At 36.9% G+C, this 24,677-nt stretch overlaps 3 protein-coding genes and 1 pseudogene across 3 annotated transcripts; 1 reads left to right on the forward strand and 3 right to left on the reverse strand.

The window, feature by feature from the left end:
* Nucleotides 1–578: 578 nt before the first annotated feature.
* Nucleotides 579–2,212, reverse strand: LOC113108603 (glutamine amidotransferase-like class 1 domain-containing protein 3A, mitochondrial; annotated as a pseudogene).
* A 544-nt stretch (nt 2,213–2,756) lies between these two features.
* On the forward strand, nt 2,757–4,046 carry LOC113108605 (39S ribosomal protein L30, mitochondrial-like). Its single transcript, XM_026271805.1, has 5 exons — nt 2,757–3,087; nt 3,180–3,239; nt 3,329–3,475; nt 3,591–3,664; nt 3,761–4,046. The coding sequence occupies exons 1-5, from the start codon at nt 3,037–3,039 to the stop codon at nt 3,891–3,893; spliced, it is 465 nt and encodes a 154-aa protein (XP_026127590.1). The 5' UTR covers nt 2,757–3,036; the 3' UTR covers nt 3,894–4,046.
* A 551-nt stretch (nt 4,047–4,597) lies between these two features.
* LOC113108602 (thioredoxin domain-containing protein 9-like) lies at nt 4,598–6,194 on the reverse strand. Its single transcript, XM_026271804.1, has 4 exons — nt 5,970–6,194; nt 5,657–5,775; nt 5,298–5,552; nt 4,598–4,909 (listed from the first exon to the last, which is right to left on the reverse strand). Exons 1-4 carry the CDS (start codon nt 6,153–6,155, stop codon nt 4,789–4,791), a joined length of 681 nt encoding a protein of 226 aa, XP_026127589.1. The 5' UTR covers nt 6,156–6,194; the 3' UTR covers nt 4,598–4,788.
* Nucleotides 6,195–8,336: 2,142 nt separating this feature from the next.
* Nucleotides 8,337–22,821, reverse strand: LOC113108606 (DNA repair protein REV1-like). The gene is made up of 22 exons (XM_026271806.1): nt 22,806–22,821; nt 20,950–21,016; nt 19,633–19,765; nt 18,120–18,288; nt 17,797–18,039; nt 16,326–17,029; nt 16,114–16,218; nt 15,900–16,016; nt 15,658–15,784; nt 15,333–15,461; nt 15,074–15,228; nt 14,488–14,607; nt 13,850–14,070; nt 13,565–13,737; nt 12,737–12,966; nt 12,287–12,480; nt 11,526–11,759; nt 11,327–11,438; nt 10,882–11,060; nt 10,635–10,785; nt 10,447–10,549; nt 8,337–9,889 (listed from the first exon to the last, which is right to left on the reverse strand). Exons 2-22 carry the CDS (start codon nt 21,004–21,006, stop codon nt 9,778–9,780), a joined length of 3,768 nt encoding a protein of 1,255 aa, XP_026127591.1. The 5' UTR covers nt 21,007–21,016; nt 22,806–22,821; the 3' UTR covers nt 8,337–9,777.
* Nucleotides 22,822–24,677: the final 1,856 nt, after the last annotated feature.

Genomic DNA, 24,677 nt, shown 5'->3' on the forward strand with positions numbered 1-24,677 from the left:
AATTCATTTACATTACCACTGAAAACGTTGATGTTTCTGAAAGTCTCATGCCTAGCCAGGCTGCATTTATTTGATCAAAAATACAGTAAAAACAGTAATATTGTGAAATATTATTACAATTTATAATAACGGTTTTATATTTTGATATACTTTAAAATTTCATTTATTCCTGTGATGATAGTTGTTTTTATGTTTTTATTATCAGCAGCCATTACTCCAGTCTCCAGTGTTGCATGATCCTTCAAAATTCGTTCTAATATGCTGGTTTGATGCTCCAGATTGATATAATTCCCCCCTTGCTGAATAAAAGCTTTTGAGCTGTACTTTATCACCTTTATGGTGTATTTCTAGAAAACAGGGACAAACTAAAGTTATGTAACGGATTGACCTTCAGACTTAAAAAAAGGCATGTTCAGATGTCATCGCAAAGGATTTCTCCAATTTCTCCTCATTATTCCATCTGTAACAAAGTCTAAACAGTCTTAATGAGACAAATATGTTACTTGTTTATTCAGACACTGGAATTATTATATACAAATATTAAAAAGAGAGGGCCAATTGATTAGTTTTGCAGGAATTCAGGCAAGTTTCAGCAACTCCTGAACCATCTCTCCAATCCTATCAAATATTTCATGTAGTGCTGCTTTGCACATGAAAGCGCAGGTGGTCACAATCTTATTTTTCTCATCAACATGAGCCTCATTCACATGCTTGCAGATGTGCTTTCAGCCAAGCGGAGAAATGGCTTCCGCAGTGTCTGGAACATCTGGATACCTCAGTGTTGTCTTTTCATATTAATATCAAAATCTTTGTGAACAAAAAAAATAACTGTGTATAAAACACATGACTTAGTATAAACAGAGCTCTGCCTTTTCTGTGGGTTAAAATCAGTTTCTTTGTTGTTCCATCATGTTCTGCTAAACAAGGACAAATTATTTCAATGATACTAGCATTCAAATGTTTGAAGTTGATAAGATTTCCTTAATGTTTCTGAAACAAGTCTCTTATGCTCACCAATGATGCATTTATTTGATCAAATATCTATAGAATAAAATCTAATGAAATTATTAAATCTTCAAAATTACTAAAACTTTACTATTAAAAAGAAAACTATAAAATAAAAATGAACAAAATATATATTAATGCCTTTACCATCACTTTCAATCAACTTAATGCATCCTTGCTGAATAAATTAGTCATTTCTTGAAAAAAAAAAGGCTATTGGTGCGACAGACACCAAACTTTTTGTATGCAAATTGACGACATAAACACATGCAGCTCTAAGCACAAGTTTCTATATGTTTGAGTTTGTTCTGTGCACAACTTTTATATTTGCTAAAAGTCACATAATTTACCTATCATCATTGTCATGGCCAACAGTCACTTCACATCCAGGGAAAACCTTAGCAGCCAGCACAGGTGAGATGCAGCACAAGCCAATGGTCTTCTCAGCATGGAAGGCCTCCAGCGATGTTTTAACCTGCTCATTGACCAAGCAGTCTTTACCCTGGACAGCCCAGCTACACAGGTTCTTGGCTGCTAAAGCCACCTGCAAAATAATGTTAAAACAACACTAACCGAAATGCTGAGCTGAACAGTATATGGACAGTATATATCCAGAAGTAGTGTTTTAACCAGGGAAGATGATGGTATCCAGATCTTTTACGTTGAGCTCAGAGAGGTCTTGCATCACCCCGGACAAGTCTGGCACTCTCCACAAGCACATTTCTCTTTTCCTCTGTTGGAGAGCCTTTCAACTGATCTACAACATTCATCTGATCAGTGTTGGGTGAAATATCTTCACCTGTGGGAAGGTAAGAAAAGAACAATATTAATTATTTTTTATGTTACTTTACAAGGTAGGATGAAAATGATTTAACAGCTAAAAAAAAAGTAACAAATATGTACAATATTTAATAGATGCAGTTAAATAAATTAAAAAATAAAAGTGATCTGAAATAAATAGAATTAACTCAACTAGTCATGTGCTCTAGATGGATCAACTGTTTGTTGCATTGGTATTATACTATGCTTTGTTATGACCTCTGCTATTGCATTCTATGAAGTGGAGATTATTAGAGCTGATAATCGGAGGTTCAGATGTAAATTTACAGTAAATTGCTGACGGCACAAATGAACCAGAACCGCAGACGCCTCGTGAATTTCACTTCCATCAAAGACACCACAGCAGTGCCAACACACGCTTTCCCATTCTATAAGCGAAACAAAATTGCAAATTCAACGAAGATCGCAATGAACATGAAAGGCTGTGAACTTTTGTCTTTCTTAATTGAGTATGGTCTTGCCCCTGAGAAAAAGAGTGATTTAAATGTTTTTAATGAATCGTTCATTCGAGTTGGATATTTTAGTGAATCTGTCCAACAGTCAAAAATTAAAAGAGCTAAAAAGAGTTAAAAACTAGCCTGAACCACTGAACTGAGATACGTCTCTTTTGAACATTTAGAACGTCTGAATTGGTTAATTTAAGGAAGGAAGAAAACCAACATTGTTAAATGTAAATTATTATTTAGGTTCAAAATGACTTTTTAAATTAACTTTTTTATGAGTATAATCATGCAGCAAACTGGGACACATGAAATTACACTTTTTTCATAAAATGGTAATAAACGAGGTAAAGTTTTAGAACACGCCATATCGAGGTAGAATCGTGGAATAGTTTTTAACCGGTTCTTTGAAATGAACCGTTCTAATAGCTCCAGCTCCGGATAGTGGAACTTTTATTTTGAAATGACTCTTTTCACAAAGAGTCGTTTCCGTTTCCAGTCAAGATACTGTGCGTAGCGCATGCAATGTAATGTAGTTAGTTGTTATGGTACGTTTATCCGTTAACATATCGCAATAACATGGGTATTTAAGTGAATAAATTATTTTATGCAGTTGTGGTCACTGTATAACGTTTGTCCATTTATTGAGTGTTGAACTGGACATGATTAATTATAACTAGCTCGCTAGCTAATAACCTTCCTAAGTAACGTTAGCGTTGAAGTCAACGTCAGTCAGTGTGTAACGTTAATCATGGCAGGACTGTATCGAGCTCTTCTAACATCTGCCTCCAGTGTTACAAAGGTGAGATTGTTTCACATTTCATTGTGGTATTTGATTGGATAACCATGTCGAAAAAAGCGTTTAACAAAACCTTTCAAAAATTGTCATTTCAGAATCTGACACAAGCCACATCATGTCGCACTAAATTCACTAAGAGTCGCATCCCTCCACAAGTAAGCGACTGTTCAGATGTACTTCATCGTTTTATTCGATTCATTTTATTGAACTTAATGACATCACACCATATTTTCCTGTCCTGCAGGTATTTGAGGAACGAGCAAAAGAACATGACATGTATGGTGGTGATCCAGAACACCCACATAAACTGCACATAGTGACACGAGTTAAAAGCACAATGAGACGACCCTATTGGGAAAAGAAGGTTGTGAAGAGTTTGGGGCTTATGAAGGTGGGGGATGTGCTCGATTTTTTTTCTTTTCATTTTTTATTACAGTATTATAATAAGTAATTAAATTAAATATGTAAAAAAAAAATATTCATTATATCATGTTCTGTATTACCAGGCACATGAACCACGTATCCACAAGAACACCCCATCAGTGAACAATCTACTGAAAATCATTAAGCATCTAGTTAGGTAAGCTGAACTTACACATTTAAATCAGTTCAAGCTGATTGCGGACCATTAGAAAAAAAAAAAAAAAACGTATTAAAATAATATATTTATATGCAGGATTGAGCCTCTCAAGCTCCCCTATGGATTGCCTGCTGAGGAGGACATGGCGAACACATATCTGAACAGCAAAGGCGAGCTGGTGGTGAAACGTCTCTTGAAACCACTTGAGCAAAAAGCCATCGAGTCATAGAATTTTTGTGGCCTACCATTTGTGCGGTGTTTTTGTTGTTTAATAAAGATTTGAATACCAGTCTTCTTTACTGTAGCTCAAACAGTAGAGCATTCGCGGGGAAAGCAAGAACCAATAAAATGTAAATGTATACTTAGGATACACATTTGTTTTGGGTATCCTGTATGGGTAAATGTGTACATTTGGATACACATGTTGCTTTGGATAATATTGACAGCCAGTTGCATGAATGTGAAATGAAAATTAATAGATCTTTGTCTTCTATAAAACATCAGTCACTGAGGTGATGTAATATTTAAATTACTAATATATTCATTGAGACAAAAAAATAAATAAAACTGAACAATATTAATTGACATAAAACAGGCATATTATATAATTTTTTAATAAGTCATGTATTGCTATAAAAGAAAAAAAAATGCACATCCTTCTCATCAATGGGAGAAAGAGGTGGCAATTCTTAGTGGAATACAGAAGTTTGCTTCCTTGGCACTTGTCCAATGCTCGCTGATCTGAGCATCAGTCCATCAGAGGCAAAAATAATGAGTTTTAAGTTTGCACCATTGTTTAAGTGCATCTGATTCTTCGGTCTTACAAAAATGCCATTTTCAGAATTAGTGCTAACGACAGAAGTTTCACCAGAATTATGCTCCATAGAAAAGTTTCTCGTTTGTACACATTAAAACCTAAAGAGGTATAAAATGAAGTATAAATAACCTATCAGGTAGTATTCAGTCATCTTAACATGGGCAAACATAAGACAAAGGTGAGAGACAATAAATTAAATAGACACTGCAAAAATACAAACAAAAATGTGACCACAAAGTGGTGTTACAAGATTTAGGACTGTTATGTAGGAAGCCCTGAGAAAGACGGAGCTTTATGTTTTGGTCTTCTAATCCTCATCAGATTCAGAGTCTGAGTCATAACCTTTGCCTCTGATGGTCTTTTTCTCCACCTTGGTAAACTTCGACCCGGACTTCTGTCCAATAGCTGGTGGCTCCAATAGATTCCCACTTGAAGGAAAAAAAGAGAAATTTAAATTGGTTTTAATAAAACAAAGAAATTAATACTTTTCACTATTCAGCAAGGACACAATAAATTGACCTGAAGTTACAGTAAAGAAATTTACATTATAAAATAATAGTTAAAAAATGCTGTTCTATTGAAATAACGATTCATTAAAGTATCCTGAAAAAAAATTCAGGTTTCAACATTGATAAAAATAAGAAAAGTATTTTGAGCACCAAATCAGCATATTACAATGATTTCTGAAGGATCATGTGACTCTGAATACTGGAGTAATGACTGCTGAAAATTCACCTTTGCCATCACAGGAATAAATGACATTTCACCCTGTACCTCCTCAGTGTGTTTAACAATCGAACTCTCTCCTTCACTTACCTGTAGTTAATGATAGCCGAGCAGCCCAGTCTCCACTCCAACATTTCAGTAGGGAATTCATCCGTGTTACCCAGATCGTTGAAGCCCACAACATAATCCTTAGTCTTCCCGTCCTTCACCAGAGCCAGTGTGGGAAGGACCTTGATCCTCAGCCTCTCGGTTAGGAATGGAGCCTTCTCAACGTTTAGTTTGATGAACTTTGTTTCCAGATGTTTCTTCGCCAAAACAGCTAGATGCTTGTCCAGAATTTTGCATCTTTGGAAAATAAATTAAACACTGAAAATATCTGTTTGCACATTTGATTTAAAATCCAAAAATACAAGGATAACATAAGAAAAGAAAAAAATGTCCTCAAATACCTAAAGGTAGAGTCTCTGTAGAAATGGCAGACCACACTTTTGCTTTCTTTAACCTCAGAAAAGAAATCCTTCTCACTTGGGATCTCTCTGTATTCACCATGTCCTTTAGATATCCACTCCTGAGGACAGACACATACAACAGATCACAAAGTTTAATCACATAAGTGAAGGAATCTGATCTATTTCAATGCATTGTAATAAGCCCCTCACCTAGATCCTCACTCGTTTTGATTAAACATTGTAATGCTACATTGTAAACATGATCAGAATTTAGATCAAGATTTCTTTAAAAACATACAGAAATAATACATACCTGCTTCTGTTTCTGAGCCTTCTTAAGGGCCTCAAGCCTTCTCTCCTTCAGTCGCTCCAGCTCATCTTCATCCATGCGCTCTAACTTCTCCAGTTTGGCATCCAGCTGCTCTTCCACCATCCGTGCCGAATGCAGCACCTGCTGCTCCAGAGCCTTCGCAACAACCTCCATGGACTGACTGGCCATTTCCTCTCACTGCTTCTTAGATATACAGCACAATTTTGGTTGCAATTACATTCTGACAAGAAGCCTAACATACCATTTAAAAAGAGTAGGCAGTGAACTTAATTATTCGAATAAATAAAAAATAAAACATCTTTATACTAGATTAACTTTAAAAAAAAAAAACTTTTTATAAAACGTCTAATAAATCTAAAAACAACATGGCATTTGTGCCTACAATTTTTCTCTTTTCTCTTTATCTTGTTTGTTAAAATCAACAATAAACTACTTGGAAAACAGTTCTGAACTTACACTTTTGAAGTGCATACAGCATAATATTTAACGAAGCAAACGCTTTTATGTAATGAAAGGTGTGGCACGTTTAGGTTTTATGTCCACTCTTGTTTTATTCAAAACAATAGAGATAACGTTACTGTTAGTGGTTAACGTAGACTAACCATGTTCCGTACAAAACGATGTTCCGTACAGGTGACGTTTTAGCGCTGATTGCAGAATAAATAATTACAGTTCGTACATAAACTATATATCTGTGTCATCCTTATGTTTCTCTCTTTCACTCCCGATCTAAACAGGGACCCATCCGCTGTTTGTTTCAGTAATATTTGAATAAGTTTGCTCGTTGTACAGTGTGTTACAGTAAAGTTATTAACTATTATGTCCAATAATGGTGAATTCATTAACTATTTTTCATAATAAAAAAATCATAAAAAATGTGACAAAGCAATTATTTTCAATATGAGTGTTGTAGTAAAACCAACGGGAGAGCAGTGATGTGTGATCTGATTTTGATGAATGTACAGTGTGTTACATTAAAGTTATTAACTATTAAGTCCAATTATGGTGAATTCATTAACTATTTTTCATAATAAAAATTCAAAAAAAAATGTGCCAAAGCAATTACTTTCAAAATGAAAGTTGTAGTATAACCAGCAGGAGAACAGTGATGTGTGAACTGAATTTGGTTGAAATACAGTGTGTTACAGTAAAGTTATTAACTATTACGTTCAATAATGATGAATTTATTAACTATTTTTCATAATAAAAAATCTATAAAATGTGCCAAAGCAATTACTTTCAAAATGAAAGTTGTAGTATAACCAGCAGGAGAGCAGAGATGTGTGAACTGAATTTGATGGAAGTACAGTGTGTTACAGTAAAGTTATTAACTATTAAGTCCAATTATGGTGAATTCATTAACTATTTTTCATAATAAAAATTCAAAAAAAAATGTGCTAAAGCAATTACTTTCAAAATGAAAGTTGTAGTATAACCAGCAGGAGAGCAGTGATGTTTGACCTGAATTTGGTGAAAGTACAGTGTGTTAAATTAAAGTTATTAACTATTATGTTCTATAACGGTGAAGTTATTAACTATTTTTCATAATACAAAATGTGCAACATCATTTAATTTCAAAATGATTGTTGTAGAATAACCAGCAGGAGAGCAGTGGTGTGTGAACTGAATTTGGTGAAAGTACAGTGTGTTACAGTAAAGTTATTAACTGTTTTTCATAACAAAAAATCATAAAAATTGTGCAAAAGCAACTATTTTCAATATAAGTGTTTTAGTATAACCAGTAGGAGAGCAGTGATGTGTGAACTGAATTTGGTGAAAGTACAGTGTGTTACAGTAACGTTATTAACGTTTTCATAATAAAAAAAAATCATACAAATTGTGCAAAAGCAACTATTTTTAAAATCAACATTGTAGTATAAGCAGCAGGAGAGCAGTGATGTGTGAACTGAATTTGGTGACACTTACAGTGTGTTACTGTGAAGTTATTGAGTATTTTATTAGTAACCTTTTTCGCGTTTCGCAGTTTGCAGACGGTCCCTTAGGACTTGTCTCTCAGACGCCAGCGCATTGAGATCAACGTATTTTGCACAGAGCGGAGGAAAGCTTGTTTTCAGGCAAACTCGCTTGTAGCTCGTTTACTACATCACTACGAGTAAAAAGAGTCATAATTCGTGTACCAAAAACGTTTTGCTCGCGAGTTATTGATCCGGAAAAGTCGAATCTGTGAATATCTTGCCAGTTTTACCGAACTCTTTTAGTGTATCTTTAATTAGCTTAGCATAAGATGGTTTTGTTACATTATCATTGTTGGTGACATTGTTTATTGATCCATTTTGATCCACAAATAATAAATATGCGCACACACACGCACACACAAAAAAGACAGTATCACTTATCCAAATTTATTTGCAAATTTAGAAAACGTACAAATTTTGTCACAGCTTCAGGTCTTCAGGCACGGGTCATTCTGTCATGACAGATTTTTGACCAAACATGAATTTTTAGGCCTTCCTCTCTGTATATGTCATGTATAATATGTGATAACAGATGTCTGTCTCTTGAACAGCTTCTTAAAACCAAGAAAGTACAAACTTTGAGGACTTGAGTACATTCTGTTAATACATAAAGCCAACCTACATAGAACAAGACTTGAGAGGATAATGTTGCACTGAAGAATCCACCTTTACACATTATGAGGTTCACATATGCCTGATTGAAAAACCCTTCCTTTCTTCCAGCACCACATCCACAAATTTAGAATAAAAGACTGAGAAGCATGACAGGACATCTGAAACTCAATTTAGCAAAGTTAACCTAGCCAATGTTTTAATCTTTTTCTTCATAAATATTTCTCTCTCTCTTAGCTCTTTTACAGATACAGACAAACATACAATAAGAAACGCTCAATAAAGGAGGAATAATATTTTTTTCTAAAAACATAAATGTTAGCTTTACATAAAATGTTAGTATCCACATGCTAAACTGACTTTGATATAAGGGGTTGTTTTTTTTCGACTTCCACTTTTAACATCTTAGACTGACCAATAAAAGGCAAATAACATGCCACTCCATTTTGCTTTGCTACAAAGTCTGTAAATACTTCTGAGGCTTTCAATATAAACACTTGTTCTGGAGTACGAGAAATTAAGAAAAAGAAAGACAAGAAAAAAAAATCTAAAAGCTAACAGAAAGCAAAGAGGCTTGCTTTAGGTTTAAAACATTCAACAAAAAAAAAAAACTTCTGGTAACATTTTATAACCAGGTTGTACATGTTAATATTAGTTAACCCAATAATTAACATGAACTAAAAATCAAAAATGCTTTAACCAAGATTAAAAGATGTAAAATGTTAATTTTTACATATACATCTTTAAATGTTACAAATGTAGGTTATATGTTAATACTGGTTAATGCATTAGTAACTAGCAAGAACTAGTAAAATAGTCCATGTATGAATTTACAATAACCAAGATGAAATAATTCTGTCAAAAATTATTCAATATTAGTTCATGACACTTGATGCGTTAACTAATGTTAACAAATCCAACCTGATTGAAAAGTGTTACCAAAATACCTCTAGACATTAGTGTAGATTTGACATCATGATGAAAGAAAAACTCTGTGTTCAGCTGCTTCTGAGTGTAGCTGGTTTGCTCATCTGTTCCTCATCATCACTGGCATGATCTCGAAATCCTCTGTGTTCTCCAAGGAGAGGACAAGCGATGCTACGATGATTGGCAGACTCAAGTGGTTTTGTTGTCTCTCACACGTCATGATGAGGTGGCAGGTCTGGGCTGATGTCACAGTGACTGAGGTTAGGACGGTCCTCCTATGTGATCTTCAGAGTGCTACCGTAGGTTTGCTGTACCACTACCTGCACATTGTCAAGGATGAAATCAAAGGCCATGCTCCATACTGACTCTGAGGACTGCTGCATAAGTCTGAAACCAACAGTTAAAACAATGCAACAGTTAAATTAAAGAAGGCCCAATCAACCTGCACTACTGTTCAAAGGTTTGGGGTCCGTAAGATTTTTAAATGTTTTTCGAAAGAAGTATCTTATGTTCACCAAAGCTGCATTGCTATTAAAAAATTTAAATAAATTAAATTAATAAATAAAAAATGGTAATATTACAAAATAACAGTTTAATTGCAATAATTGTATTTGATTTTAATATCTTATAAAAATGTATTTGTCACATGATCCTTCAGAAATTATTTTAATAAGCTGATTTAGTGCTTAATGAAAATTATTAGGAATAATGTTGAAAACAGTTACTTTTTTTTTTTTTTAAGATTACCTGATGAATATTCAAAGTTTATAAGAACAGCATTTACTTGAAATAGAAACATAGTAACACAATAGCAACACACACACACACACACAAAATCATCTTACTCTCCAAACTTTTAACCGGTAGTGTATTATTATTACTGAAGAGATTTATAATTGTACTTGTGTTTGTTGTAAGAATCAGCTGGGAATTCAGAGCTATACCTCTTCATGTATTTGATGACAAGATAGAGTTTCTCCAGGTCTTTATCTTCCACGAGTTCTGTGCAGTACTTCACCACCTGGAGAATGTCCTCCTCCATAGGTTCTGTAAATATGCAGCGCCACACAAATTAACCAACTGCATAATGCAAATATATACTGGTATGTAAAAAGGTCTTGTTCTGCCATACCTGAGATGCTGGTGACCCATTCACGAAGCAGAGTTCTGATGTCACTGAATTCATAAGCTCCAGCTAGGGTTGGGACTGGGCGTGGATTAAATTTGGACAGCTTCTCTGGGACATCTGTGCTCGTAGAGGATGGGCACTGTACATTTTCTGTCTACCAATGAAAAACATCTCAGATAAATAATCCCCCCCAAAAAATTGTTTTAAGTGGCTGAAAATATTATAGATAAACTGAAGAAAACAGGCTTACTTTGAGTGGCAGAGGAAGTGTTTTGGAGGGGCTGGATTTGGCAGGGCTGTTTCCAGGAAATAGTTTTTTTAGTGGACTTAGCCCCTTTTTGGCAGGACTAGCATTTCTCTTTTTGTAGCGGCGCTTCAATTTCCCCACTGCAGGCTGCTTTAATTGAGGAAATGTGTGTTTTTGCTCGACTAGAAACAAGAGAGCAAGGTTAGAGACATTGTGTATAGCGTTACTTAAATATTAAATCAATTAGCTGAAAAGAGTCATGTTATTTTATGACAAATGTCAATTAACTAAATATTATACATCTATACTACTTTGTTAATAAAGTAAATGTTAACAATTTTCATTTTTGGTGAACTATCCCTTTAACGAGAAAACACTCTTCAAGAGATGTAATAAATGTATGTATATGGTGCAGATAACTTGCACACCCCTACTCATTTTTACTCACCAGCAATGCTTTGAGCTTGAACAAGGGCTTGAGCATTTCTCTTGTTTCTATAAGCGGAGCAAAGCTCTTCCTGAAGCTCTCTGGGAAGAGCTGCAAACACATCTGGATCAACCTGTTAAAAGTTCAGGTTAGGATATCTAAAATACTAGTTTCTGATCCCATGTTTCCTCCCTGTGGCTGGGATGTTAATAGCTTGTACCTGGGAGAAGTCGGGGAGCTCCAGTATAATGCCCGTTGTGCATGGTTGACCTGGCTGGTCTGGGAGCTGCAGTACAAGGGTGCCAAGCGATGGACCTGGAGGAGGAGAAGAGGAGGTTCGAGGCGGGGTTGAGCGATGAGACGAGGTGCTGGGCTGCTCCTCTCTGTGTCTCCAGGACTGCTCCACCTGTCTCCTTATGTCTACAGGTAAAGCCTCTAAAACAGACTGGTCCACCTGAATCAAAGGGAAAACAGGGGCTTACTGTTCATTTAATATGTTACTCTACAGAAGACTAGAGTCACTAAAATTGTAAAAATAGCAGCAATACTGTTAAATATTTGTACTTTTTAAGTACAATAATAACATTTTTTATTTCCATATAATTTAAAATGTAATTATTCCTGTGATGACAAAGCTGAATTTTCAGGAGCCATTAATCTAGTCTTCACGGTCACATGACCCTTTAAAAAAAATTCTAATATGCTGAGTATTCAAAATGTTGAAAACAGTTGTGCTTCTTAATATATTTGTTGCAACTGATACATTTTTACCAGTACATCCAGATTCTTGATAAATAGAATGTTCAAAAGAAGAGCATTAGAAATATTTTGTAACAAATATTTTGTAATTTTTGATAAATCTAATGCATCCTTTTTTTGAATAAAAGTATTTCTTATAGATGATGACCTTGCTGTCTGGATATTAGGTATAGTTTGTGTAATTTTTGTTTCTGAGGTGCATCCAAGCGAGGAGAATCTAACCTGAGAGGGAGATGGCACCTCAATGCTGATGTTTAGGCATGTCCTGACATGGTTGGGGGTGTGTGGATGGTGAAGTCCTCCTTTACTTGTTCCAGGCATTGGATCCGAGCTGGTGGAAGGTGGTGAGGATGGAGGGGTAACTCTCTCCCAAATAGAGGGGAAAGCTCTGGATGAAGAAGGGCTGGTTAAACCATCTAAAATACAAGCAACAGGGAAGGCATGTTAAGAGTTAGATACCAATATGAATCCTACACATATCCTATAAATCCAGGAATCTTCAAATCTGGTCCTGCAGAGTTTAGCTCCAACCCTAATCAAACACACCTGAGTGAGAAAATCAAGGCATTCAGATTAACCGGTAGGTGTGTTTGACCAGGGCTAGATCTAAAAGTGTACAGGACAGTCCAGGGCTAGATTTGAAGAACCCTGTCCTAACCACACTGCTCCAACCTTGTGGTGCTGGGGGCTCTTTCGTGGGGCTCTGGGTAGGCTGTTTGGCCAGCAGCAGGTCTTTGATCGAGCGACCACGAGATGGGTCTGTATGTGATCCCTCCAACTGCTGCACCTGAAGTCCCACTCCCCTCATCTCCTTTACATCCAATTTCATGGCATGGAATAGCTTAATGACTTCAGCAGCAATCAGCTGACCACTGTCTGTGGGCTGAGCAAGTAAAACAGACCTGCAATGTGACAGTAATGTGAATGTCAAACGTATATCAAAAATAGTTTGGTCAATATTAAAGCTGCAGTCCGTAAGTTTTGCCTCTGTCGCCATCTCAGTTTGAAAACCTGCAATTGCAGTTGTCTGCAGAATTATCTTTGTGTGGCTTGTGCGCGGACACGGCTCCAGCACGGATGAATTTAATGTTTTGAGTATGTGTATCAGTCAGTCACCGCACTGGTGTGGATAATCACGGTACTTTGGAATCACAGATTCTAGCCTATGTCTTGGAATATATGACCCAAATTAGAAAGAGAGAGAGAGAGAGAGAGAGAGTGACAGGGTCACACAGTGGAGTCAACTGTCTTAACCGTCCGTGGCTTGTGCATCAGTATGGCATAAATTGAATCTCTATTTATTAGTCTGCTTAAACACCAATCCCAAACCAACTGCAAGCTTGCATTCAGATCTGCCTCCATCCAATCAACAACCAACAAATTTACCAACATTTTGTTTTCTTTTGTAATATCCAGTTTCACTCAGATGTATGTCAAAATAGAAATGATCTGTAGTGCATTTAATAGAGCACACTGTTAATTTATCCTGGTGCAAGTCACCTGGCAAAGTTGTCACATATCCCATGGCCACCATATTTGGCTGGCTCTACTGGAGCCCCTGGTTTCCGCACCATGACCTTCAGTATAATCCGGCGACCTCGAAGCCCTGCCCCCTCCAACCTCTTCTGCACCTCCATCGATAGGTTTGTAAGGAAAGACTCCGCCTCTTCAACCTAGCCAAGTATTAGAGGTGATGGGAAACTTATGACAGAGGTCAACAGACTAAGGACAATGACAGATACAGGATGATTTGCAATGACTGCTATAACTTGTACACTTCAAAACCTGTGTGAACCGAATGTTGTAGTTCATCTCTGCAGACACAGACTTTCTCTCCTTCTCACTGCGCACAGGTCTGTCATCCAGTCCTCTGCAAAAGCGGAAAAGCGTCTGTCCTGTCCTTGGCCCAAACTCCCTCTGCAGTCGAGAAATGGACAACTGCTGCAGGTCACCACAGGTGCTCACTCCCAGGGAGGTCAGCTTGGAGCTCATTGAGCGACCCACACCTGCATATAAGAACACAGAAGCACCGGTCCAGACATACACAAATACAGAAATAAATTCCACTGTAAAACACTGCATTCAGATTAAAATACCCTACCATTCAAATGTCAAACTTTTTTTTTTTTTTGAAAGAAAGAAATGAATACTATAATTCAAGAAGGATTCATTAAATTGATTAAATGTGACAGTACAGACATTTAGTGTTACAAATTAATTTAAAAATAAATGTTTCTGAACTTTCTATTCTTCAAAGAATCCTGAAAATGTCAATTTCTTCAAAGAAGTGTCAGTCAGTATTTTTGTATTATTTTTTATAAAATAAATGCTTTTTGTGAATAAGACTTTCAAAAACATTTTTTAAAAGTACCAATCTACCTAAACTTCTGAATGGTATTGAATGTAGGATGCTCTGTTCTCACCAGGCAAACTGGATACAGGCTGATCCCTGATAAAATCATCCACTTCCTCTGATCGGAGGAAGTACTGCCCATTTGGTTTGGCCTTACGGGTTGCCATCCGAGCAAGAAGGATGTTGGAACCTATTAAAAAGTATAAGGGAAGTTACAGAAAGCTTACAGAAATGAAGGAATACTAGCAACATCAGAAAAAAAAAAAAAAAAAAAAAAGTAAAACCTTGTCATTAAACTTAATTTCTAACATGTTGTTCCAAACCTTTATGACTTTGTTGGAATTTTAAATTTTAAAGAATACCCTGGCCGCTCTTTTCAAGTTAGAAGGAAGTAAATGAGGACTGGAACTCTTTGGTATTATCACAAAAGTTCATTAGAAAAGCACAATGTTATTTTATGGCTTTAGAAGAGTTACACAATACAGCTCATGAGGTTTGTGCTACATTTATGGCACTTTTGCATCATTTCAGTATTCCCATTTATTGCATTTGCAATAAAATGAGAAAGAGTAGCATATTCCTAAAAGGTTCCATGGAAGAAAGTAAGTCATAAAGGTTTGGAACAAAATGCAGGTCAGTAAAATAAATTCTCTTACCCATTCCAACTGAGGCAGAGCAACCAGTCTTTTCCTTTATGTCTTCACGGATGGCTCGAGCCAAATCATCAGGTGTAACTCCCAGCTCAACCAGAAGATTTGTGGCATCTAACAGCGCCTCGTCACAACTCAAAGCCTCAATGTTATGAGTGTAACTATAAAACAAGCAACCATGGAAAAAAATAATGATTGCCTTTGTCTGCTGGCATTAGGAAAGTATCAATACAAAAAAAGTTGCAAAAAACATTATATGTGGTACCTGGCCAGGGTCTCATACATGCACAGTGCCACACTTTTATATGCCTGGAAGTCATACGAGACAGACTGCAGATCAGGACAGAGCTGCTTAGCCCGGCCAAAGAACATGCCGTTTCTCACACCAGCCTGCCTGTAAGAGAGAAAAACAGAGTAACACGTACTGCTAGAAGTGTGGACAATGGAGGTCAATGGAATTTAAAAAGTTAAGGACCACTCATCTAGTTTTTGCTATTATAAAAATGGAATGGATGTTTGGCGGATACAGACATGTCGATTTTACAATCTTTTTACACAAGAGAGGAGTCTGGCATGTTTACAATGAATACCTGGCCTCGTAACTGCAAGATGCAATCTCTGCCATAGAGAGGGCAGCCAGGTCCAGATCCACTCCATTACTGGGAACTTCATCACATGGTGGAGATGGGGTCATCTCAAGATCACCATCGGTCTTCTCTAAAGCAGAAAGAGCAATAGTCCCCTAAATTCAAACTTCAAAAATGTACAAGAAATGAATTCTAGACTTCAAGTTAAATTTTACCAACATCTTCCTCCTAGGACCTGAGCTTACCTTTCCTATACTGTTTCTGTTTGCTCTGGTAGTACTGAAACTCAAGCTGAGGATTTGCACCAGGTCGCTGTGGAACACGGCCTGGACCACGGTTACTAGTCACCGCAACCGGTTTCCCTGGATACAGATTGACCACCAGTAAAGCTCAGTTTATCAAAGTCAACAAGCTGCAACAAGAAACTTCAGCACTTCCCTCCAAACTACTGAAATGTACCTATGAGATCTGGTCTGTGTCTGATCCCTACTGACACAAAGAAGCAGTCCATATCCACATGAAGAATGCAGGACTGACGCACCTGAGGAGCAGCCATTAAAGAACCTGGGCAAAAGAGAAAAACGTTTTATTGGCAAAATGCTGCATCGCAAAGACTTGCTTCTCAACAACCTAAAAGAAATACACAAACATAAACCACAAAGACAAGCTACCTGAACTGCAGTTGGCTTTGAGCTTCTTCAGTTTCTCTTTTCCAGAGAAAACAGCTCCTCCTGCAGCTCGCCTCCTGCTCTGAAGGGCACTAACATACTCGGAGAACTCATTTCGCCACGTAGAAATATGATGCAGCCTTGAGTGAGAAAAGAATTCTGATATGATTCCAGCCTCTGCTCCTTGGCCCGACCTTCCCGGATGATTACTAGAGATTACTGCAAGATTGGAGGAGCTAGGGGTCGCGTGATAGCTCCCGTTTAGTCGAACTCTTGTCTGATCATGAAGATTCCCCTTCTGAGGAGCACCTGAAGTTCCTGGATTAGATGTTGGTTTTGGATGGAGGTCCTTTTGCATATTGTGAAGACCAGGCTGCTTTGCAGGACTGGCGATGGATATTGAGGACCTCTGATGGGAATTTGATTTTGAGCCCACAGAAGAACAGCTGGGCTCCTCCCTATCCCTGCTTTCAGTCTGTGGGAGGTGACACTGATGGGACCCTGTGTCAACAACATGAGGAGAATGTTCTGCAAACAGCAGAGGCTTTAAGGCACCATTCACAGGGTGTACATAACCATTAGTTAACAAAGGGTCTTGTGAGCCTCTTGGCAAAAGGGCACAGGTGTCATCATCATCTCCATCATGAATCCCATTAACTCTAGGCCTCTCTGTATCCTCCTCAAAGACTATGCTACAGGAACCATTTCTGAAAGACAAAAGGAGAGAGGAAAAAAAGACCCATAATTAAATAAAAACATTTGGGAAATTATTTAAAGGATTAATTCACACTTCCAGAATAAAAGCTTCCTGATAATTTACTTATCACATGTCATCCAAGATGAAACTTTTTTAGAAAAAACAATCCAGGATTTCCAGACGAGCATTCGTGGTTATAAAGTATAAGTACATATATTATTTTATTTGTATTTTTTTTCGAAAATGGCTAAATGTCTAGTGACATTTCACTGGACAAGACCCTTATTCATCATCTGGGATCGAGTAGAGCCATTAAAGTGTGTAAATTATCAGGAAATTTTTATTCTGGAAGTCAACTAATCCTTTAAGTGTAAAGAAGGGGTGTAAAACCTTTGCGTCAGAGCAGTCTTATCTGACCAGCAGGCCAATACGATTAATTTAAAAGTTATTTACCTGTTATAGCAAAAACCTGATAAATGGCTGATTAAATTATATACTATTTTGCCTAAAAAAAAGAAATGATAAATAGTACACTTGACAGTGTTTTTTAATTATTAGTGTTTTAAAGATTACATGACAACATGAATAAATGTACATTTACAACTAAATGTAAATATTGGGTGAATGAAAACATTCTATATCCAAAAATTATCAATATGATCAATAAAAATCTTTTTTATCAATTTGTTGTGTTGCATGTTATATCTTTCTTTTAAATACATGCAGCATTTGAGATTCACATGCGTCAATGGATCCCTGTTTATAAAGCATACTTACAGTCTGACATCTAGCTGGTGATTGGTTCGCTCAGTGAAGCTGGCTGTGGATTTGAGAACTTCTTCTGAGAGGGTTTGAGTGTGGCTGGGCTGAGGCTTGATGCTGTCTGACTGGGGGTGGCTTGGACTGGGTTTGAACGACAGATCCGGCTTTCCTTGTGCACAGATACTGGTAAAGTTCAAGCTTTTTTGCTTCGCATAGAGCTGATACTGGACATATGAAAGTTGGCGGCCTGCCTTTATACTGCACAAAAACAAAAACAAAATTTTATTTATATAGTATTGTGCTTCTATAACCTGCAAAGTACACATACACACACACACCTGTCTGTGATCCACTCTGGCCGTACTACTTTCTCTCCCTTGAGCTCTTGTATTTTGCTGTTGGGCAGGTTGGTGGCAATGATATGTGTAGTTCTGGAGCGAGTGTAATAGAGATGGAACTGCCCACCATGCAGCATCATCATCCTGCGCAGCTCATCCGCACAGGGATCTACATTAATACACAATACAAGATAGCACAGCTCTCATCATCCTGACACGAGTTTACTTTATTAATATAGCACATTTAAAACAGCCACAAGACTGACCAAAGCACTTCACAAAAGAAACAGCATCATAAGATTAGTAAGAACACACGAAACCACTATAGTGCGCAAATGGTAAAAACAGGTTTGAATGCAGCCGGCAACATTTCTTTCTAATCATTCAACTTCATTTTTTGGACACACTTTATTTAAAGGTCCAATTCTCCTATGAATAAACCATTAACAATGACTTTTGCCTCAACAAACTAATTTGCTGCTTATGATTGTAGAATATGTTCATGTAGAATATGTGCTTTATAAGTACTAATACACAGCCAATATATTATTAATAGCTATGTTAATAAGCAACTAGTTAATAGTGAGAATTGTTCCCTATACTTTATTGTTTCCTAATTTTCCTATAAATTATCCTCATCCTTCTATAAAAACAATCAATAATACTGTTATTGAGTATTATTGAACATTTTAATTCTGTCATGAATTACTCACCCTTGTGTCTTTCCAAACCCACAAGACCTTTGTTCATCTTTAGAGCATAAATTAAGATATATCTAATGAAATCCAAGAGCTTTCTGACCCTGCATAGACAGCAACGTGACTAACATGTTGTAAGGACATTGATAAAATAGTCCACGTGACATCAGTGGTTCAACCATAATTTTACAAAGCTATAACAATCCTTTTTTTGTATGCAAAGAAAACAGTATTACAAAAATGTATTTTATTCAAAAATTATTCTCCTTAAAATCGCATATTCCACCATTACTGACACTGACAGTACTACAACATGCATGTGTTGTCCACTGATGACACATGGACTGTCTTACCAATGTCCTTACTACTTTTCTGGGTCTTGGAACATTTCAGTTACATTGCTCATATGGAGGGTCAGAGAGCTTTTGGATTTCATCAGTAATATCTTCATTTGTGTTCCGGAGATGAACGAAGGCCTTACGGGTTTGGAAAATCATGAGAGTGAGTCATTAAATGACAGAATTTTCATTTTTGGATGAACTACTGTTTTAATAATATTTATTAATGAAAAACGTTATAAATAAAATAACAACAATAAATGTTAATGATCTCTATAAAAGATCTATAAAAATGTAAAATGGTGTTCCTATTAGTATTAACATTTATAATAAAACACAACATTTTTTTTTTAATAATGATCGTAATGATGCTGCTCCAGATTCATTATGCAGTAAAACTAGTCTCAACTCAGGAAGAAAGTTTGTTTTCCTGTTCACAGCACACGTGGGTGGTGAGGATGCTGGAAGAGATCTGACCTGTGTATCCATTGACGTAGATAGCCACACCACTGAAGATACAGGAGGACGTTCCCTCTTTCTGCTTCTCTCTCGGGGCATCCTTCTGAAACTGCTCATCAAGCTTAGAGATTTTTGCAGCCATGTAACCACCCTAAAAATGTCAATTAATTAAATTAATCAGTTAATTTGATTTATAACCCACCCACCCCCACCCAAAAAAATAATCCCACTCACATCAACACAACCTCATAAAATCAAGTAATGAGGAAAAGCAGAGAGCACACACAGACTATGCAGATACTTATACAGTAAAAAAAACAATTCTAACCCCTGTAAAAAAAAAAAAAAAAAAAAAAAAAACGAACAGACTGCAATATAGATATGCACAAAGAAAAATGTGCAGCTTCTGACTGACAAGCATTTGATTACGCCTCAGACATTCGATAAGACTGGAGGTCCAAGTCTGCCCTGCTGGCACAGTGGCTCTCTGTCTCCATGGCAATGGAGGGAACGCTGGGATTCAGGAGGTAAGCCTGGACCAATAAACAGACTCACACACACACACACACACACAAATACTCCACAACTCTCACTCGCTCCACCTGTACTGACAGGAAATTCCCCTGAACTTAATTAATATAACCTGAGATAGGAAAACACACAAGGCCTGAAGGCAACCACTGTGTTTAATTAAATTTAAAAATTCTGCACAAAATCATTTTTATACTGTACATACTCTGGCTTCACTTTCACATCTGCATTATCCCAGCAAGTTACTAAATTATTAACTGAATATCAACTAATTGCACAAGCTCCACCCTTTCGGTTCTCAGATTTGGTGGCAACACATTATGGTTGTCATATTCTAGGAAAATGTGGTGAACTGTTATCAGTGAAGACAGAAGTTCTTGGAGATGTTTATGCCAGTGTGGTTCTGGTAATGCCTGAGGAACACATTGAACCATATCAAATCTCTCGCCCTTCTCGGACTGTGGCGGCAGAGCAGAGGTGCTGGTCACTAGTGAGGAAAATTGAGATTACTCACTGGTGTAATACAAATGAAAAGCTGTCTAGACTTCAGCATCAACACACACACCAGCTCTCACATGAATGGGAATGTTCAACTGGAAGTCAATGGTTATGAGGGAACTTAAGGACAAGTTAAAATGAAAGCAAAAAGAATACATTTACAATGTTTAGAGGGGCAGTCTGGAAAGACAACACAGCACAAAAGAGAACTGTATAAAAAATAAAAATAATAAAAAAAAACAGCTGCTGAAGCTTCCTGTTTTCAATAATAAACACATTTCATAATAAAGAACAACAGCCTCTTACCCGTCCTCCCCACCCATCATCTTCACTGGCTTTTTTTCTCCATCCATCTCGACTCATGCTGAGGGACCTGAAAGACAACAATTAAATGTAATGAGTCAAAAATGAAATGTTAATGAAAGAAAATTTACATATAAAAATGAGGACAAACTATGGACATCTCTCCGTCACTTACATGAATTTACAGACTCATAGAAAGGGAGCGAGCTACTGTACATACAAGTAATAAAGCTTTAATTAGCAGGCAGATGACTCTTTTAATAAAGAAAATGTAACTAAAATGCAGAATCCTGAGCAGAGAATAAATCTACTGCACAAACTGCACACCTTATCAGAGCACAGGTCATCTGTAAAATTGGTTTCAGTCTTGTACTTTTATTCATGATAAATGAATATGAAAGACCTCCATTTCGCTGTCTCCTTGATCATTTTGCCTCTTTGGTACAGATCAGACCAAACAACACATCCCAAAAGTAAAAGGGAAGTCCCTCTCATCTCTGCAGCATGTGATGACCATAGCCAGGCACAATAAACATTATTAGGGATGAATCCTGCTTACTCCCTCCATCGTACAAAAATCACATACACAATCTCATTCTCCACAGGAAGCGGTGTTGAGCTCATCTTCACGTATGTGGTGCAGAACAACACTTCTAATCTGCCTCGTCCAAAAACACACCTCCTATCCACTCAAGCGAAACATCAAAGTGTCTTTCTTGCTTGATTTCTCTTTCAACACAAACACTAGGCTCTAACTTTATCATCAGCCTGCTCACTTCAGATCTCTCAGTGTTTTCATTAAATCTGGTGAATGAGAGTTCTGAAACTTGTACATTCAAATTAAACTATTCATTAATAAAAAGTAGCATACCAGTGTTATTTATTGACACATGCTGGAGTATTTCTCCTTGTGTTACATATTTAATAGTCATGTTATGGCATATGACACATTTTAACCCACTACTGGGTGATACTGGACTGAATCAAACTGTGGCATCTCTGGACAAAAACATTTACTTAATTTTCTTAACATTATTTTAACCTATACAAACATACAACAGATAGACCACCTGCTTCATTGGGCCATGCAATGGACTTCTGCAGTAGGCAGTTGACTGTTTTGAGGTCAATAAATAAGCTGAAAAAGAGCCAAACCAACTTATGGTGGTCTCACAGCCTGTCCAACCTTGTGTTCAGTTGGGTTAGTTAGCTGGTCTCACTGCTTGACAAACTGAAAAGTGTCCAAAACTCCTCTAAAACCAGCAACTAAGAATGGCAAACTGGTTAACGTCGGGGTTTTTTTTTAACCCAGGGATGACCGAGGGAGGCTTTGAAAGAGCTGACAAATGGAAAGATCCACGTTTACTGAACTGTCAACCAGCAACAGTATTATATACATATCAGAAATAAAAATAAAGGACAGTTACAAAATCAGACGTGACAGCTTCCTAACACGAATTATACCGACTATTGAGTTTATTTAGCTGTACTTTAACAGATCGGCCGTCACATGGGACATGCCTGGCCATGTGAATGACCACTGGACTGTCTCGACTAGAAGAAAATACTGTGCTGCAAATCTGGGAAACCTAAATTCGACGCAGACAATAAGTTAGTGGGGCAGCTGACAGAGACAGTGATCAGACACATAGGACACTAACAAGGCAAGTGACATTTCGTGGATTATAAACTAGATTCCCGTAAACCTTTTAGCGCAATGTTGCAGAAGTGCAGCACAGCAGCACACATCCGATAGATTAGTTCAACACAGAAGAACAGCACAACTGTAGCGTCACTCTGCGTGTGATGCGCGCTTTCTTTTTAAAACGAAACCTCTGAAAACTGAAATTGTTGCTCACCAATTATCACCCTTCTTTTCAGATGTATTTTGTTCAAACCAAAGCGCCTTTGTTTCCGCTCTTGGGTTGCGTCCACCCCTTTTGCGTCAGGTTTAAAAAGATTACTAAGAGAGACTTGGTGCATGCTGGGCTCTGTCCATATCAACATGCTCCCGCGACTGCACGATTCTCCCCTTTTATCACTGACTCGTTTCTCTCCATTGCTAGCCGTTTGCTCACTGTCGCCTCTGCCAGATTTTCTGCTTGTTTTCTGCAAGTCCCTCCTCCTCCTCTCGGCCGGGGTCACACTGTGACAGCGCTAGTCCTGTCTGTATCTCACAGCACCCTCAAGCGGTCTGTTAGTGACTCTACACTTGACGCAGCGCGCAGAGTTTAGCTTTTGAATTTCAATCACGTTGCTCTGACGTCGTTCCCAAATCTTCCAATGGCGTAGCTTGGCTTGTGTATATTAATTAGGTCGTGACGTTCCGCCGGGTAACTTTCCAATGGCGAGGCCGTCCTCATGAATATTAAGAAGCTAGCCTTCGCCTTAGTAGGATTTGTCATTCACAAATACTCCGCGGATTGTGTTGAATTTAACATATCATTGTGAGCGAGCTCAATGGCAGTCTTTCATGGAAGGTGTGAGGTAGTCGTTTTTAACACCCCAAAGGAAAACCGTACCTGAGAAAACGTTTTTGTTTATGTTAGTCTGAAAACGGTCTATGCTAGTCTAGCACATACTGCTCGTGTCCCCATGTAACCTGTGGGGCTCAGACACAGAGACTGCCTCATAAAACATCTATTTATAGCTCCAGGAATTTACTCTAGTCTTTATGGAAGAATATATTACAACAGATGTTACATTACCATGTTTAATATAATACAATACAACAACAGTATGCTGTAGTACTACTCTATTACTGCCATATGGCAGACCATGTAAGAATGAATGATATAGAACAGTGAAATATCACAAAGTGATGCTGCTTATTGTTCATGAATCGGCTATTAATTTCAGAGGTGTACAGATTGTATGTTTTATTGTGTGGCAGCTGTGGTGCTGCAACATCTGTCTAACAGTTAAGAAACCAGTAACCTTGGATCCAGTGGGAAATGACCGCCCTTTAGTGAACTGACTGATGTTTATAAATGATGATCGACTGTTTGGGTAAACAATTATATGGAAGCCCATTTCTGCCTCATAAGAAAAAAAATAGTTTGGTAAATCATAACTGTATAATAAATTACATAATTGTGGGATTATTATATTTCAATTAACCATAAGTAGATATTAATAACCACTAATATTTTATGATTATTAATAATAATAATAAGATAAAATAATAATTATAACAGCAGAATTTTGTCAAAATAATTATTTTTACCTAATCATTTGACATATTATAATTAATGTAAGCTCTGCCAACTTTTTATCTAATAATTTTGACTTATTTGTCATAATGATGACTTTTTTCATGATTCTGACTAATCTCATAATTTAAAATTATCTTATAATTTTGACTTTTTCTGTAATAATTTCAGCCTATTTATGAAATACTTTTATGTATTTATCATGTCTTTTTTATGTAAAAGCCAACTTTTTATCTCATTTTTTTTATGTCATAATTATGATTTACCATAACATGACTTATTTTATTTTTTCTTTTGTGCCAGAAATGGGCTTTTTTGTATTATTATTATGCCCAATAATCAAATTCTAACTGAAGCTAGATCTACTGAAGTTTGTGTAAAACAGACTTTTGTAAAGTATTTTTATTACATTTTTTCACTAACTGTAATGTCCCTCTCTATTTTGTATGTTTTTGTTGTGGTTGTTGTTTTTTATGTGTCTCGCACATTTCTCTACTTAGGAGCTGATGAGACATCCAG

Source organism: Carassius auratus, chromosome 9 (genome assembly GCF_003368295.1).
Source record: "Carassius auratus strain Wakin chromosome 9, ASM336829v1, whole genome shotgun sequence".
NCBI classification, from domain to species: domain Eukaryota; kingdom Metazoa; phylum Chordata; class Actinopteri; order Cypriniformes; family Cyprinidae; genus Carassius; species Carassius auratus.

Excerpts from the sequence above, each read along its gene's own strand:
- LOC113108605 (XM_026271805.1), top strand. The coding sequence starts at position 3,037 with ATGGCAGGACTGTATCGAGCTCTTCTAACATCTGCCTCCAGTGTTACA. Across the intron at positions 3,088-3,179 it reads CTGCCTCCAGTGTTACAAAG|AATCTGACACAAGCCACATC; the intron begins GTGAGATTGTTT and ends TTGTCATTTCAG. Across the intron at positions 3,665-3,760 it reads ATCATTAAGCATCTAGTTAG|GATTGAGCCTCTCAAGCTCC; the intron begins GTAAGCTGAACT and ends ATTTATATGCAG.
- LOC113108602 (XM_026271804.1), bottom strand. The coding sequence starts at position 6,155 with ATGGCCAGTCAGTCCATGGAGGTTGTTGCGAAGGCTCTGGAGCAGCAG. Across the intron at positions 5,553-5,656 it reads TACAGAGACTCTACCTTTAG|ATGCAAAATTCTGGACAAGC; the intron begins GTATTTGAGGAC and ends TATTTTCCAAAG. Across the intron at positions 4,910-5,297 it reads TCGGCTATCATTAACTACAG|TGGGAATCTATTGGAGCCAC; the intron begins GTAAGTGAAGGA and ends TTTTCCTTCAAG.
- LOC113108606 (XM_026271806.1), bottom strand. The coding sequence starts at position 21,006 with ATGAGTCGAGATGGATGGAGAAAAAAAGCCAGTGAAGATGATGGGTGG. Across the intron at positions 18,289-19,632 it reads CTACGTCAATGGATACACAG|ATCCCTGTGCGGATGAGCTG; the intron begins GTCAGATCTCTT and ends GTATTAATGTAG. Across the intron at positions 17,030-17,796 it reads CACCAGCTAGATGTCAGACT|AAATGGTTCCTGTAGCATAG; the intron begins GTAAGTATGCTT and ends TTTGTCTTTCAG.